We start from the raw sequence: 14813 nt of genomic DNA, 5'->3' as shown, positions 1-14813 counted from the left end.
CTTTGTTGGCAAGGTGATGTCTCTACTTCTCAAGATGCTGTCTAGGCCTGTCATTGCTTTTCTCCCAAGAAGCAGGCGTCTTTTAATTTCGTGACTGCTGTCACCATCTGCAGTGATCATGGAGCCCAAGAAAGTAAAATCTCTCACTGCCTCCATTTCTTCCCCTTCTATTTGCCAGGAGGTGATGGGACCAGTGGCCATGATCTTCGTTTTTTTGATGTTGAGCTTCAGACCATATTTTGCGCTCTCCTCTTTCACCCTCATTAAAAGGTTCTTTAATTCCTCCTCACTTTCTGCCATCAAGGTTGTGTCATCTGCATATCTGAGGTTGTTGATATTTCTTCCGGCAATCTTAATTCCGGCTAGGGATTCATCCAGCCCAGCCTTTCGCATGATGAATTCTGCATATAAGTTAAATAAGCAGGGAGACAAAATACAGCCTTGTCGTACTCCTTTTCCAATTTTGAAGCAATCAGTTGTTCCATATCCAGTTCTAACTGTAGCTTCTTGTCCCACATAGAGATTTCTCAGGAGACAGATGAGGTGATCAGGCACTCCCATTTCTTTAAGAACTTGCCATAGTTTGCCGTGGTCGACACAGTCAAAGGCTTTTGCATAGTCAATGAAGCAGAAGTAGATGTCTTTCTGGAACTCTCTAGCTTTCTCCATAATCCAGCGCATGTTTGCAATTTGGTCTCTGGTTCCTCTGCCTCTTCTAAATCCAGCTTGCACTTCTGGGAGTTCTCGGTCCACATACTGCTTGAGCCTTCCTTGTAGTAGCAAATAGGGAGTGACAAGAATACCCATTGAACAGAATGGGGTCGCTGTGCCAGGTCTCCTGCAGGAGGATGATATCGAATCGCTTAAGAAACATTGCAAGTTGTTGATTGTTTTTCTTAGCGCGCCATCCTGCAATGTTCCAGGACAGCAGCTTTAATTCTTTGTCCCTCCATGGTGTAGATTTGTTGGGTCCACGGTGTCCAGTGACCCCTTTACATCTAAAAAAACACTCCCATTAAGTTTGTCAATAGGCATCTGCTGCATAAGGGAATGATTATCCATAACTCTTGGGGACTTAAGGGGGTGGTTTGGACTTGGGGGAGTAGCTATTTCATTTGGGGAGAGTTTTAGATAGTTGAACCAGGTACTTGGAGATGTGACAGTCTGTTTTAGTTTTGCCTTACCATACACCAGCGGGGGCTGCGATTGGTCTTCCGAATCTACACATTTAAAGGCGCCTCCCACCGTCCTCTTGTCCACTAGGCACTTGGGGGATATAGGCCATGTGTGTGAGCCTTCCGTAGTCTCAACATGGGCCTCCTTTTTGGTCAGTCTGCTTCTCAGGGTGTCCAGTCTAACCTAGATTTCCTTTTGGGCTGGCATCTGCAGTGACCAGTATTTTTGTCGGTGTTTGTCCTTAGATGCTATGGCCTGTTGGCTATGCAAATGAAGTCTATTCATTCATTCAACTATGACTCCACCTGCACCTTACATTTGAAGCAGTAATGTTCCGCTTTTACAAGTCATGGTTTCTCCCAAAGAATCCTGGGAACCGTAGTTTGTTAAGCATGTTGAGAGTTGTTAGGAGAACCCTATTCCCCTTGCAAAGCCACAATTCTTAAAGCGGTTTAACAGTCCAATCCTCTTCCCATGGAGCTCTGGGAACTGTGGCTCTGTGAAGGGACAAGGAGTCCCCTCTCAGCAAACTACAGTTCCCATGATCCTTTGGAGGAAGCCATGATTGCTTGAAGTGGTGTGATAAGACTTTAAATGCAAGGTGCAGATGCGGCCGATACTGAGACATATATAGCCCCCGAACCTAAAGATTCCATATAGCCATCACCACTAATTGCTCAGTCTATCTTTCTCTCTCTCTGCATGTGTCTTTGTTCCCTTCACTGCTACTGCTAATACAGTGGTACCTCGGGTTGCAGACTCTTCAGGTTACGGACTCTGCTAACCCAGAAATAGTACCTCGGGTTAAGAACTTTGCTTCAGGATGAGAACAGAAATGGCACGGCGGGAGGCCCCATTAGCTAAAGTGGTACCTCAGGTTAAGAATGGTTTCAGATTAAAAACAGACCTCCAGAACGAATTAAGTTCTTTACCCCAGATACAACTGAACAGTGGATGCTCGGGTTGTGAACGTGATCCGTGCGGGATGCACATTCGCAACCTGCAGCATTCGCAACCCGTGTCTGCGCACGCGCGGGTTGCAATTCAAAGCTTCTGCACATGAGCAAAGCGTGATTCAGTGTTTCTGCGCATGCGTGACCGCCGAAACCCGGAAGTAACCCGTTGCAGTACTTCCGGGTTTCGGCAGTCCGTAAACCAAAAAAATGCAACCTGAAGCGGCTGTAACCCAAGGTATGACTGTATTGTAATACAGTACTACAGGTAAAGGTAAAGGGACCCCTGACCATTAGGTCCAGTCGTGGCCAACTCTGGGGTTGCGGCGCTCATCTCGCTTTATTGGCCGAGGGAGCCGGCGTACAGCTTCCAGGTCATGTGGCCAGCATGACCAAGCTGCTTCTGGCGAACCAGAGCAGCACACGGAAACGCCATTTACCTTCCCGCCGGAGCGGTATCTATTTATCTACTTGCACTTTGATGTGCTTTCGAACTGCTAGGTTGGCAGGAGCAGGGACCGAGCAACGGGAGCTCACCCCGTCGTGGGGATTGGAACCGCCGACCTTCTGATCAGCAAATCCTGGGCTCTGTGGTTTAACCCACAGTGCCACCCGTGTCCCAAATACAGTACTAGCTTAATATAAAACACTTGGAGATAGGATCATAGAACTGCAGAGTTGGGTCATCAACTCCTTGCAATGCAGGAATCTTTTTTGCCCAATGTGCAGCTTGAACCCACAGCCCTGAAATTAAGAGTCTCATGCTCTACCAACTGAGTTATCAGTCTGGAAGTTAGAATGACAGCTCAGGCCTGTAGCACAAAACAACCAATGCCTAAATACAAAAAAATAAAATAAAAATGCATGATTTTTAAAATACAGGACTCAATGTTTGCAACGGATGAATTGGTTAAAGACAGAGATGTGTGAGCCAGGAAGTTATATACCAGGGCGCAGAGAAAGCCCCTGCTGAATATGAAACTGGGACAACCGCTATTAATAGGATGTAAAAAAAACACAGAGAGAAACTGGGACAGTGCAGTGAACCATTAACATACTGCCATGACAAAGGTTTAAAAAGTGAGGCAGAAGGTGGGGGGGGGGCACCCGAAGTTAAGAGAGCTGGAACGGGAAGCTGACAATTTAATTTACTCAAGTCTATTTCTCCTAAAAGTTTGTTCTGCTCTGAAAAATAGAGTTTGTGTTCTGGGTCCCGATGTGAGCACCTGAGAACATTTGATCAAGCGTTGCGCCAGAAAAATATCAGTCAATGGCTTGCTGGGGGAAAAGTCTTTCTACAGCACAAGAGAAGTGCGTGAAGGTTTAGGACAGGGCCACGCAATGCATCCTGAAGACCGTAAGAGCAGAGAAGGTCCTACTACGCAGCGAGTTGAGGCAGCAGTGCCCATGGCAGAGTGGGAGATGCAGTTCTGATCAGTCACAGTTCTCAGGGAAGCCCTCCTGCCCAATCCCCATGAACAGAAGCGGTTAAGAAAATGGGAGGCCTCCCATTCATTTCAGCAAAGTGGACGCAATCAGATTTGACCGCCACCAGGTCTGATAGCTTTTTAAAGGGATTTGATGAATGGAAGAGAAAAACAGTCATGGCTTACATTCTGATGGGGCTTGTGCAGGAGAACTTCCCAAGGCCGCACTTCATAGCACTGTGCGGTCACAAACCATCTCTAGGTATTGCGCATGCGCAGAAGACGGCACATGGATGCTTCTCCAATGGAGAAGTCTCAGTCTTGCTCTGAAGCCGTCACAGGTTGGAGCACATAATCTGCCTACTGTGTGGCTGCAAAGAAGGCTCAATTTGCAGCTTGCATCCTCTGGTAACCATTAGGTCCAGTCGTGACCGACTCTGGGGTTGCGGCGCTCATCTCGCTTTATTGGCCGAGGGAGCCGGCGTACAGCTTCCGGGTCATGTGGCCAGCATGACTAAGCCACTTCTGGCGAACCAGAGCAGCGCATGGAAACGCCGTTTACCTTCCCGCCGGAGCGGTACCTATTTATCTACTTGCACTTTGGCGTGCTTTTGAACGGCTAGGTTGGCAGAAGCAGGGACCGAGCAATGGGAGCTCACCCCGTCGCGGGGATTCGAACCGCCAACCTTCTGATCGGCAAGCCCTAGGCTCTGTGGTTTAACCCACAGCGCCACCCGCGTCCCATTAGTATATAAAGCCCTTAACAATTAGGGACCGGTTTACTTGCAAGATCGCCATATGTGCCCACTCGACTGCTTCAGTCCGCAGAATCGCTGTCTCTTCCACCCTGAGTGTGATGAAAACATCCCATCACACCCACTACAAGAGCTGCAGCAGAATTACATACCCTCAGAGGATACAAACTGTTCTCTGTTTCATCTCCGTGTGAGTTGCTGTTCTAGGCATGCCAATCAGCAGGGACACCTAAAGCAAAATAAGGAAGCTTCCTTATCCCACGTCAGGCGTTTTGTCCATCCAGCCCAGTATTGGCTGCAGCTGATTGGCAGCCGCTCTCCAGGGTCTCGGGGTCTCAGAAGCCTTTGCTATCATGCTCTTTCTGAGTCCAGAACAGTGATCCATGCAGCTACATAAGGGATGGTGTGCAATGTATCACTAAAGCTAGTGTTGCTTCAGCAAAATGATTTCTGCTTGTTCAACAGCACCCCTTGTTCTCCCAGGCACCCCCTAAATCTGTTCTGGGTTTACCCCCGCCTCTATGGAGCAGATCTGGAGACAGCGTGTGCAAGGGGAAGGAGGAAAGAGGGTGAAAGTCCCATTGCACTTGCACAAGGATTTACTTCAACACTGTCCAAGAGCTGGTCCCCTTTGCCAAGAAGTTCTCCTCTTACATAAGCCTTTTTGGGATGCAAGAGTAAAGTGTGTCACCAGTTTTAATGCAGAAGCTATTAGAAGTTTGTATGATTATGTGTTGTTCAAGGCCTCCCCTGGCTGTCTTGCCAGACAGCAATTCATCTAAAAAGAAACCTTCGCGGACTTTGAAGGATCCCAGGGAAGAAAAGAAGGGATTGAGCAGTTGATAAATGGCAACCCAGAACCAGCTGAGCCCCTGCTTGCTGTTTGTGGCAGTTCACAAAAAAACAGCACCACACACACGTAGGTGGCCCAGAAACCCTAACTCTCTGCTTCCCTTCCACTCGCCACCCCCACCTCTCTGGGTGACCCAGATTCCTGCATGGAACCATTACGTTTGGCTAAATAAGTAGAAGGCAAAGAGTCACCATCCTTTCAGATATAGACAAAAGGAGATGCAATGTTTTGTTACACGACTTGTTACATGCTCTGTGGATGGGTTTAAAAATAAAGAACAGGAGCAAACAGAGGTCGCAGCTCAGCCGAATCCATCAACAAGAGGGTTATGGAAGTTGTAGGGCTTCCAGGAAGAACAAGGCGAAGATCATTCTGCCTCATCCAAGCAAGAGAAGGAGCAGCTGCAGAATATGTGCTTCCTGTCAGAAAAGAGCACTGCTCCAATGTTTGCTTTCCTCTACCCTCCTCAGCCCTTTTTCCTTTTGTAGCATACCCATTAGATTGTCAGCCTACTGGCAAGGATTGTTTTATCTGTTAATCTCTTTGCAATGCTTAGAAATTTTAAGTACTTATTATTATTAAGTATGATGTGAGGATGGGATGTGGGTGGCGCTGTGGGTTAAACCACAGAGCCTAGGATTTGCTGATCAGAAGGTCGGCGGTTCGAATCCCCGTGACGGGGTGAGCTCCCATTGCTCAGTCCCTGCTCCTGCCAACCTAGCTGTTTGAAAGCACGTCAAAGTAAAAGTAGATAAAAAGGTACTACTCCGGTGGGAAGGTAAACAGCGTTTCCGTGCGCTGCTCTGGTTTGTCAGAAGCGGCTTAGTCATGCTAGCCACATGACCCGGAAGCTGTACGCCAGCTCCCTCGGCCAATAAAGCAAGATGAGCGCCGCAACCCCAGAGTCGGCCACGACTGGACCTAATGGTCAGGGGTCCCTTTACCTTTATCTTTACGATGTGAGGGCTGTCATTTGAGGCACCCTTACTCAGGAGTAAGTCCCACTGAACAACATGGGACTTGCTTCAGCATAAATGTGGCTGTATAACTGCAATCATACTGACCTGGGAGTAAATCTGGTTGATACCAATGAGACTTACTTCCCAGCAATCTATGTTATTGTCATGTGGATGGGCCATCTTCTACGTAAAATGCCTCAAAGAGTCTTGCAGTTGTAAAAGGTATACACATACAATAATTTAAAACAAACATCCTCTAGGCAGACCTGCCCAGAAGAGGGAACCATTCACTGACGGTGCCTCGGGGTCTTACCTGGGTTGAGCTTCAGTTTCTTGGCTCTCATCCAGTCCATTACAGAGGCTAGATGCTGGTCTAACACATCTACTGCCTCACCTGCAGTATAAAGGAGACGTAGAGCTGTGTGTCATCAGCACATTGACAGCAACGCTTCTGCAAGGGTAAATCCTGTCTCACTAACTGGTTAAAAGCTGGTTTTGGGTGTCATGAAAAGGCAAATTGATGTTAGATTAAATAATATTAATAACACAAATATGTAGTAATACGTTTAATGCCAGAAAATGGATTGCGGGATTTTCCACCTTAGGTACCAGCAGCACCAATTTCAGGCACGATCGTGCTGGTCTCGCCCCAAATAGATATGACCGTGCCCAAAATTGGCGCCGATGGTGCAGGCAGGGCAGCTGTAGAGGGCTTCTGCCACCTGAGGCAGCGGCCTCACCCTGCCTAACAGCTGGGCCAGCTCTGCTTGTATGCTTTTGACCACTCCGTACCCAACACCCATCTCTTTATTCTGAATAAACAGAGCTATGGGAGCTTCACTCAACTTCGCCTCACACATCAGGCAGGAAATTGGAAGCCAGCCTTAATCCCAGTGACCTCCTGTTCGTCATCTGCGGATGAGGGGCAGTACACAAATTTAATTAATAATAATAATGATTTTGTTGGCATCCGTCTGTCTTGAGAGACAATGGAGTGCACCTCCGGGGGTGAAGTTAAACTGCTGTGTGTGTTAGCACAGCCTGGCACAAGCCTGGGCTGTTTATATGGAAGTCCTGGGCTGCCAATCGCTGATGTGGTCCAAAGGAAAGCAGAATATGTTTGACACCAGCTTGGCTGCAGGAGTTGCTGGAAGGAGGCATACAAGGCGCCATCCAACTGTCTAAGGAATTGCACTCCAGATTTACTACTACTAGCGTTTTCTTCTCTTGAACATATCCTGCAAAGCAGGTTTAGGATCGGAGTTTCCCTTCTCCTAATCACAAGCACCTGGGGTGCCAACATGAATAAAATATGGGGGGGGGGCAGGTAAGCCCAGCTCTGCATAATCGATCACAAGATGTGGCGCACACACACCATTTGAATGGCAATGCCCATCAACTTGGGGGGGGGGCAGCCACCTTGAATATTTTATGGGGGGTCAGAAGGGTTTTTGCAGAGATTCCCTCCCCTCTTTCTTTTTCCTTTCTCCTCCAGTGAAGAGGCTGCATCCTAACGTTTTAATGTTGTATTTTAATCTTGTTTTTTAAATTGTATTTTAATCAACTTGTTTTTACAGTGGTACCTCGGGTTAAGTACTTAATTCGTTCCGGAGGTTCGTTCTTAACCTGAAACTGTACTTAACCTGAAGCACCACTTTAGCTAATGGAGCCTCCCACTGCTGCCATGCCGCCGGAGCACAATTTCTGTTCTCATCCTGAAGCAAAGTTCTTAACCTGAAGCACTATTTCTGGGTTAGCGGAGTCTGTAATCTGAAGCGTATGTAACCTGAAGCATATGTAACCTGAGGTACCATTGTATTATTGGTTGTTAGCCGCCCTGAGCCCGGTCTTGGCTGGAGAGGGCAGGGTATAAATATAAATATAAATATAAATATAAATAATATAAGTAATATAAATATAAATATAAATATAAAGGGACCTCAGGCCCTAGGATCTGGCTCTTACGACAACACCACCACAACAAAGCAACAACAAGGGAGGTCGCTTAAGGTACCGAGGCGGCCCTTAAATCTGGCGAGGTTGGGGCTTTATTTTTGTAAAACTTCGGCCCGACCTCGAGGGAGGAAAAGAGAGATTAAGCTTTAGCTGCCCTCAATCCTCTCTTCCCTTGATCCACCCGCAGCGAGAGGCGCGACCTCCCCAACTCCGATCAGCTGCGGAGAAGCGCACGTGCGGCGCCCGGAGTCCCATCTGCGACGCCGCTGCTCCTTGCGTGCAAGCCCAGCCAGGGCAGGACGCGGCCGGGCTGAGCCCTCCGGCTCCCGCTCGGCCTCCCGCTCGGGGCTACCCCGGGCGCTAATCTCCCCTGGCGCTGCGGGCGCAGATCCGCCCCGGCGGCGCAGGCTTAGCGAGGGGCAGCCATGTGCCCCAAGGGGCGCGGCTCAGCGTGACTCGCTCGGCGCACGTGGGAAAGGGCGATGCGAGGACAGGAGAGGAGCGGGTGGCGTGGGGGAAGCCAGCAATGGCTGCTCTTAGCTGGAGACGGGGTGGAGATTGGCGCGATTCCATTCCCACGGACGCGCGCCCAGGAGGCTGACACGTGTTAGAAGAAGGCTGAGAGGCCTTGGGGGGAAAGAAAGGGGCGGGGGGAATCCTGCTACGACTTTATCTTTGATAATCATTTTTATTAGTTCCCAATTACAATCCAATAAAAGCCTCAATATAACAATACCAATTTATAGCATAGGTGTCAACTGTTCCCTTTTTTAAAGGGAAATTCCCTTATTACGAATAGGATTCCTCGCAAGAAAAGGGAAAAGTTGACAGCTATGATTTATAATACAATTACTAATACCAATCGTTCAAATACCGAATTATATACAGTGGTACCTCGGGTTACATACGCTTCAGGTTACACACTCGGCTAACCCAGAAATAGTGCTTCAGGTTAAGAACTTTGCTTCTGGATGAGAACAGAAATCGGGCTCCAGCGGTGCGGCAGCAGCAGGAGGCCCCATTAGCTAAAGTGGTGCTTCAGGTTAAGAACAGTTTCAGGTTAAGAACGGACCTCCGGAACAAATCAAGTACTTAACCCGAGATACCACTGTACTTTAAATAAGGTCACCCCGCCCCCACCCCGGTTGCTGGAATTGCTGGTTTGATTATTTTCTTTATTTCTGAGTTCCAAAATCTTACTAACTTCCGTTCCATTCCAGTCATCATAATACAGTGGTACCTCGCAAGACGAATGCCTCGCAAGACGGAAAACTCGCAAGAAGAAAGAGTTTTCCGTTTTTCGAGGTGCTTCGCCAGACGAATTTCCCTATGGGCTTGCTTCACAAGAAGAAAGCCCATAGGGAAATCTCCGGGGACCTCTTTTAAAATGCTGGCGGTCGGGAGCAAAGACTTTTGCCCACCGCCGGCCTTCAGAAGAGGTCTTTGCTCCCCCCCGCCTGCCTTCCCGGGACAGCGGAGACTTCTCTGCTGTCCCGGGGGCTTTTAAAATGCTGGGGGTCGGCAGCGAAGGCTTCGCTGCCGCCCACCAGCATTTTAAAATTGCCCCGGGACAGCGGAGGCTTCGCTGCCGCCCACCAGCATTTTAAAATCGCCCCGGGACAGCGGAGAAGTCTCCGCTGTCCCGGGGGCTTTTAAAATGCTGGCGGTCGGCAGCAAAGCCCTCCTGTCCCCGGAGCTTGCGGGGCGGGAGGTGGGGAGAAGGGCTTTTCTTCCCACCACCAGCCTTCAGAACAGCCTTCTGAAGGCTGGCGGGAAGAAAAGCCCTTGTCCCCCCCCCCCCCAGCCTTCAGAAGAGGTCGGGGGACAGACTGTCCCCGGACCTGGTCTGAAGGCGGTTTCCATAGGAACGCATTGATTGATTTTCAGTGCATTCCTATGGGAAACCGTGCTTCGCAAGACAAAAAACTCGCAAGAAGAAAAAACTCGCGGAACGAATTAATTTCGTCTTGCGAGGTACCACTGTAATCCCTTATACAACAACTGCACTATTAATAACTTCTATTCGTGTTGACACTTTAAATGAATTATAAAACTCATGCTACGACTTATATCGACAGCTAGAAATTCTATGCGTTGTTTTCCCCATCATAGAATTGCAGAGTTGGAAGGGACCCTGTGGATCATCTAGTCCAACCCCCTGCAATGAAGGAATTATAGTTGTTCCATATAAAGGATCAAACCTGCAACATTGGCAATATCGGTGCCATGCACTAACCTACTGAGCTACCCAGCTGCATCACTGCATTTGTCTGCTGGAAATGGACAACTGTTGCCTGTTCAAAGCATATAACATAGGAGCCAACTCCTAGGGGCCACACCCCCCAATAAAATATTTGAGGGGGACTCCCAGAGTTGATGGGACTTGCCATTCACATGGTGTGTGCGCGGTGTAATGTGATTATGTGGGGCGGGGCTTATTTTATTTAAATTGGCACCCCTGGCTTGTAACGTGTCCCCCCACCCTGGGTATTATGATCAAGTGAAACAATAGAAATACTTAACTAACTGATCAATCATGTCAGTTCTGCCCCTGTAACAAAAGTCTTGCCCCACCCACAAAAATCCTGGCTAGGTGCATGATTGACACCCATCTATCTATATAGTTTATTTCATATCTATATAGTTTATTTCATAGTACTCCCCCGCCCCAATAACAGCTAAACCAGCCCATTTTCTTACACCCGGAACCAATTTCACAATCTCAGGTGAAGTGGCAAATGCAAGATTGCTGTCATCTCTCTTTTTTTAAAGCCCAGTTTTTGACATAACAGGATATAAACCACTAGAGTGGGTGGGGGTGTATAGGGCTGTGTGGTTGCAACTGTGCAAAAGCTCTATTCTGCTTTTTGGTGGGGAAAATCTGCAGGAGAGGGGGGCCTTTTCGGTGATGGCTCCATGGTTATGGAATGCTCTCTTTGGGAAGTCACCTGGTGCCCACATTGTTGTCTTTTGGGGGAAGGAAGGTTCTGTTCTCCCAGGCTTTTAAAGATTAGGTAAAGGTAAAGGTACCCCTGACCGTTAGGTCCAGTCGCGGACGACTCTGGGGTTGCGGCGCTCATTTCGCTCTATAGGCTGAGTTTGTCCACAGACAGCTTCCGGGTCATGTGGCCAGCATGACTAAGCCGCTTCTGGCTAACCAGAGCAGCGCACAGAAACGCCGTTTACCTTCCCGCCGGAGCGGTACCTATTTATCTACTTGCACTTTGACGTGCTTCCGAACTGCTAGGTTGGCAGGAACAGGGACCAAACAACAGGAGCTCACCCAATCGCAGGGATTCGAACCGCCAACCTTCTGATCTGCAAGCCCTAGGCTCAGTGGTTTAGACCACAGCACCACCTGCATTATTGATGGCTTTAGTGTATTTGATGGCTGTTTCAGTTCTGTGCTGCATTTGCTACCTCAGCATGGTGGCTTTACATTTGGGGTTTTATGCTGCTTGCCTCTTAAATTTACTTTGATTTTATTGTGATCTTTTATTCTGTACAGCACCTAGATAATTTTATGTTATGTGGTGTTTCATAAATTTAATGCATCTATCGACTGAAGCCTGCAGTTCCCAGAGGAATTTTTCCCATATTTACAGGAAGTATGTGAGCAGGTAATACCTCATATGTACTGTGTAGAGATCTTGAGACTGAATTAGGTTATTGAAATTCGGACATTCTGTCAATACATTATTAGGTGGTGGCTGGTGGAAACAGGCGTGCTCATATCATTTGCACCACCAAAAAAACAACAACCAAGTAGTTTGTGCTCTGCTGAGGAGCAAATGTCTTGTGGGCAGTGTGAAAAACTTTTGCAGATCAATCCCACAATAAACTCCCATCTGCAAGCACCCAGACAGCCGCAAACTGTTCATTAATATAGTGGTACCTCAGGTTACATACGCTTCAGGTTACATATGCTTCAGGTTACCGATTCCACTAACCCAGAAATCATGCTTCAGGTTAAGAACTTTGCTTCAGGATAAGAACAGAAATCGTGCTCTGGCGGCGCGGCGGCAGCAGGAGGCCTCATTATCTAAAGTGGTGCTTCAGGTTAAGACAGTTTCAGGTTAAGAACAAACCTCCAGAACGAATTAAGTTCTTAACTCGAGGTACCACTGTATGATGAAAGCGAGACATTTAGGAGATCCATATTAACACCAAAGATCCTACGTAGAAGAAAATCTCACAATTTGTCTCGTACTGTATAACATTTAATAGGCTGCAGGTCTCAGAAGATGAGGAGGACGCCAACATCACATGCAGACAAAACCCAAAAACCATCGGTAAGGTTCCCCTCTGGAAAGATTCATCCCAAAATAGGTATATGCTTAAAAGATATTGCAGCAACTGGAACACTTAATGGCGAAACAGCAGAGGTTATCTACAGCTTACAAAATGTGTTTGTTTTTTCTAGGCGTCTCTTATATCCCAACTCTCTTACACTTGCCCACAACTCAGACAGCTGCTTTCACCCTTGTGCATTCCCCTGCTGTTTCAGAAAACTGCCTGCCCTCCACCATCCATGCGCTCCCCACAATTCAGCCTGTGCAATCTTCCTTTAGGTTGTGCGAAATCCCCTTCCTGGGCCCTCCTACATATAGCTCATTGCTCCCGAAGCTGCGCCCCCCCCTTCCCTTTCCCTGGCGCCACCCTTGTCTCTGCAGTTGTTTCCCTGCTGATAAAAGTTGCCTAAGCAGCTATTGTGCTTCGGCCATGTAACTCGGTTCCCCCTCTCCCCCAGCCCCATATAACTAATTTGGCAAATGCCCTTTCTTTGTGAGATAATATCTCCCAGAGCAATCAGTGCACCCGGTGTGCCGGACTGTCAGCTGGGCACTGCTGCTGGGAAGCTCACACAGTCCTGTGCTCCAGAACTGTCACTTCAAGGAGAGCCCCTACTGAGTAGCGGAGGGCTTTGTGAAAGCTGCTCCTTTTCTACTTGTTGATGGGGGGGACAACACTCTCTTTTTATTTACGTAAGGCCTGAAGGGCCAGGAACACTGGATCTGCTTGCTGACTCAAGTCCCATAGGAGCAAAACACAGGAACTGGGCTCTTGACACACACACCCCGCCGCCACCGCCTCCCCAGCATCAACAACAACAGAGGCTTTGTCAGAGTTCTTCTTATACACTTCGCCAGCTCGCCCCCTTACACAGGCATGGAGGGGAAAACAGCCTTTGTGCTTTGATTTATGTGGAAGAAAAAGGTTGAGGTGCATAACGGCAGCGACAGATTTAAGGCGGTGCGAGCGGTTCCCGTGTACAGGGTGCAAAATAATAATAATCGGGGCCTTTTTTTCAGCGGGAACTTGCCATTCATTGCCACCACTGGTACCTCTTTTTCTAGAAAAATAGCAAATAATAATAGTAATAATAATAATAATAATAATAATAATAATAATAATATCATCTACAGTATATTTATATGGGTACTCACTGAGATCCATGGAAAAAGCAACTGTACCAAAAGGAATCGTGAAAATAAGAAATATTTATGGGGCGTGCCAAATTTTGTCCTCTGACTTCACCCCCAAAGGAGCACTCCTCCATAGTCTCTTGAGACAGACAAATGCCAACCGACCCACCCAGGTGCCATATGACCAAAGCCTCCCACCGATACAATGGGGAAGGGGATCCATTGGGGTTTGACCCACAAGATGACCCAGGATGCTGAATAGAGCCCCACCTGTCAATATGGCCGCCTGTCCCGCCACCAGACCCTCCCCGAGGATTTTGTGAAGAGATCTCAGGGGATTTAATATCTGATGGGATTACAGCTAGGAAGGTCAGGGAGGGAGATCGCTTCCAAAGTGCAAGATTCGCCACTAGGACCTCATCATCCACGCTGGCCACAAAATGGAAACCACCTCCGTTGCAGCAAAGCATTCTGGGATGCCAGCAAGCCGCACTGGAAGCTGGTGGCTGGCGTCACAGAAAGGATGGTTACTTACTGTTGTTTGGGGCAAGGAGGCGGCCGGGTTGGGCTGTTCCCACGGGGGCCTGGGCTTTTGACGACATCCGAAGGAGACGGGCATCCGAAGGAGGGCAAAGGTGGCTCACTTGGTGCTGAGGCGGGTCCCGGGCCTGCGGCAGGCCGAGCAAGACGGCGCGCAGAATCGTGAAGCAGGGCGGCAGCCTGGGCAAGGGGGAGGAGGAGGAGGGCAGCAGCCGAAGCCCCCCCAGGAAGGGCGAGGGTGGCAGCAGGGGGTCGGGGGCCGGCAGCCGCTGGAGCAGCAGCCCCCCGAGCGGCAGCAGGAGGGAGGTGGGGGGCAGTAGCAGCAGGAAGGGCGGCAGCAGGTGGGGCAGCAAGGAGGCGGGTAGCAAGTGGGGCAGGGTGGCCTGAAGCAGCCGGGGCAGCACATGGGGCAGGGCGGGGGGCAGCAGCCGATGCTACACATCAGCAAGGCGGGCAGGGGAGGGGGCACCCTCCAGGCCAGGAGAAGGTGAAGGGCAGGGAGCAACTCACAGTGTCTCTGCACGGCTGCTGCTGGACTCAGGGAAGTGCACCCAGCGAGAAAGCCCCATGGCCTTCCCTGCTCAGGGAGGATTCCAGGACATGCACAAGGCCGGCAGGCCCACGGGACGCGGCCAGCGGGGCTATATTTATAGCTCCCTAAGGCCAAGAGCACCCAGCTCCTAAAGCTGCCCTGAGCCAGCACGCGGACTCTCAGCTCGCCAGGCTGCTTAGCATGGGCAAGAGCAGTTGGAGGCCAAAAGGAACACC

The 14813-nt window shown here is 49.1% G+C and overlaps 1 protein-coding gene across 2 annotated transcripts in view; it reads right to left on the bottom strand.

The window, feature by feature from the left end:
• Positions 1-14668, bottom strand: part of LOC128406037 (nuclear receptor subfamily 1 group D member 1-like) — a 57462-nt gene extending 42794 nt beyond the window's left edge. The window contains exons 1-2 of one of the 2 annotated variants that reach the window (XM_053373089.1): positions 14041-14668; positions 6437-6517 (exon numbers count right to left, since the gene is read on the bottom strand). In XM_053373089.1, the coding sequence (XP_053229064.1) occupies positions 6437-6517; positions 14041-14107 (148 nt within the window). In that variant the 5' untranslated portion in view covers positions 14108-14668. The remainder of the gene's footprint in view (positions 1-6436; positions 6518-14040) is intronic. The other variant, XM_053373090.1, reaches the window with a different exon arrangement.
• Between the last annotated feature and the right edge of the window lie 145 nt (positions 14669-14813).

Source organism: Podarcis raffonei, chromosome 2, assembly GCF_027172205.1.
Source record: "Podarcis raffonei isolate rPodRaf1 chromosome 2, rPodRaf1.pri, whole genome shotgun sequence".
In the NCBI taxonomy this organism is placed as follows: Eukaryota; Metazoa; Chordata; class Lepidosauria; order Squamata; family Lacertidae; genus Podarcis; species Podarcis raffonei.
Note: the sequence above shows the minus strand (reverse complement) of the source record. Positions and strands in the feature narration are given on the sequence as shown.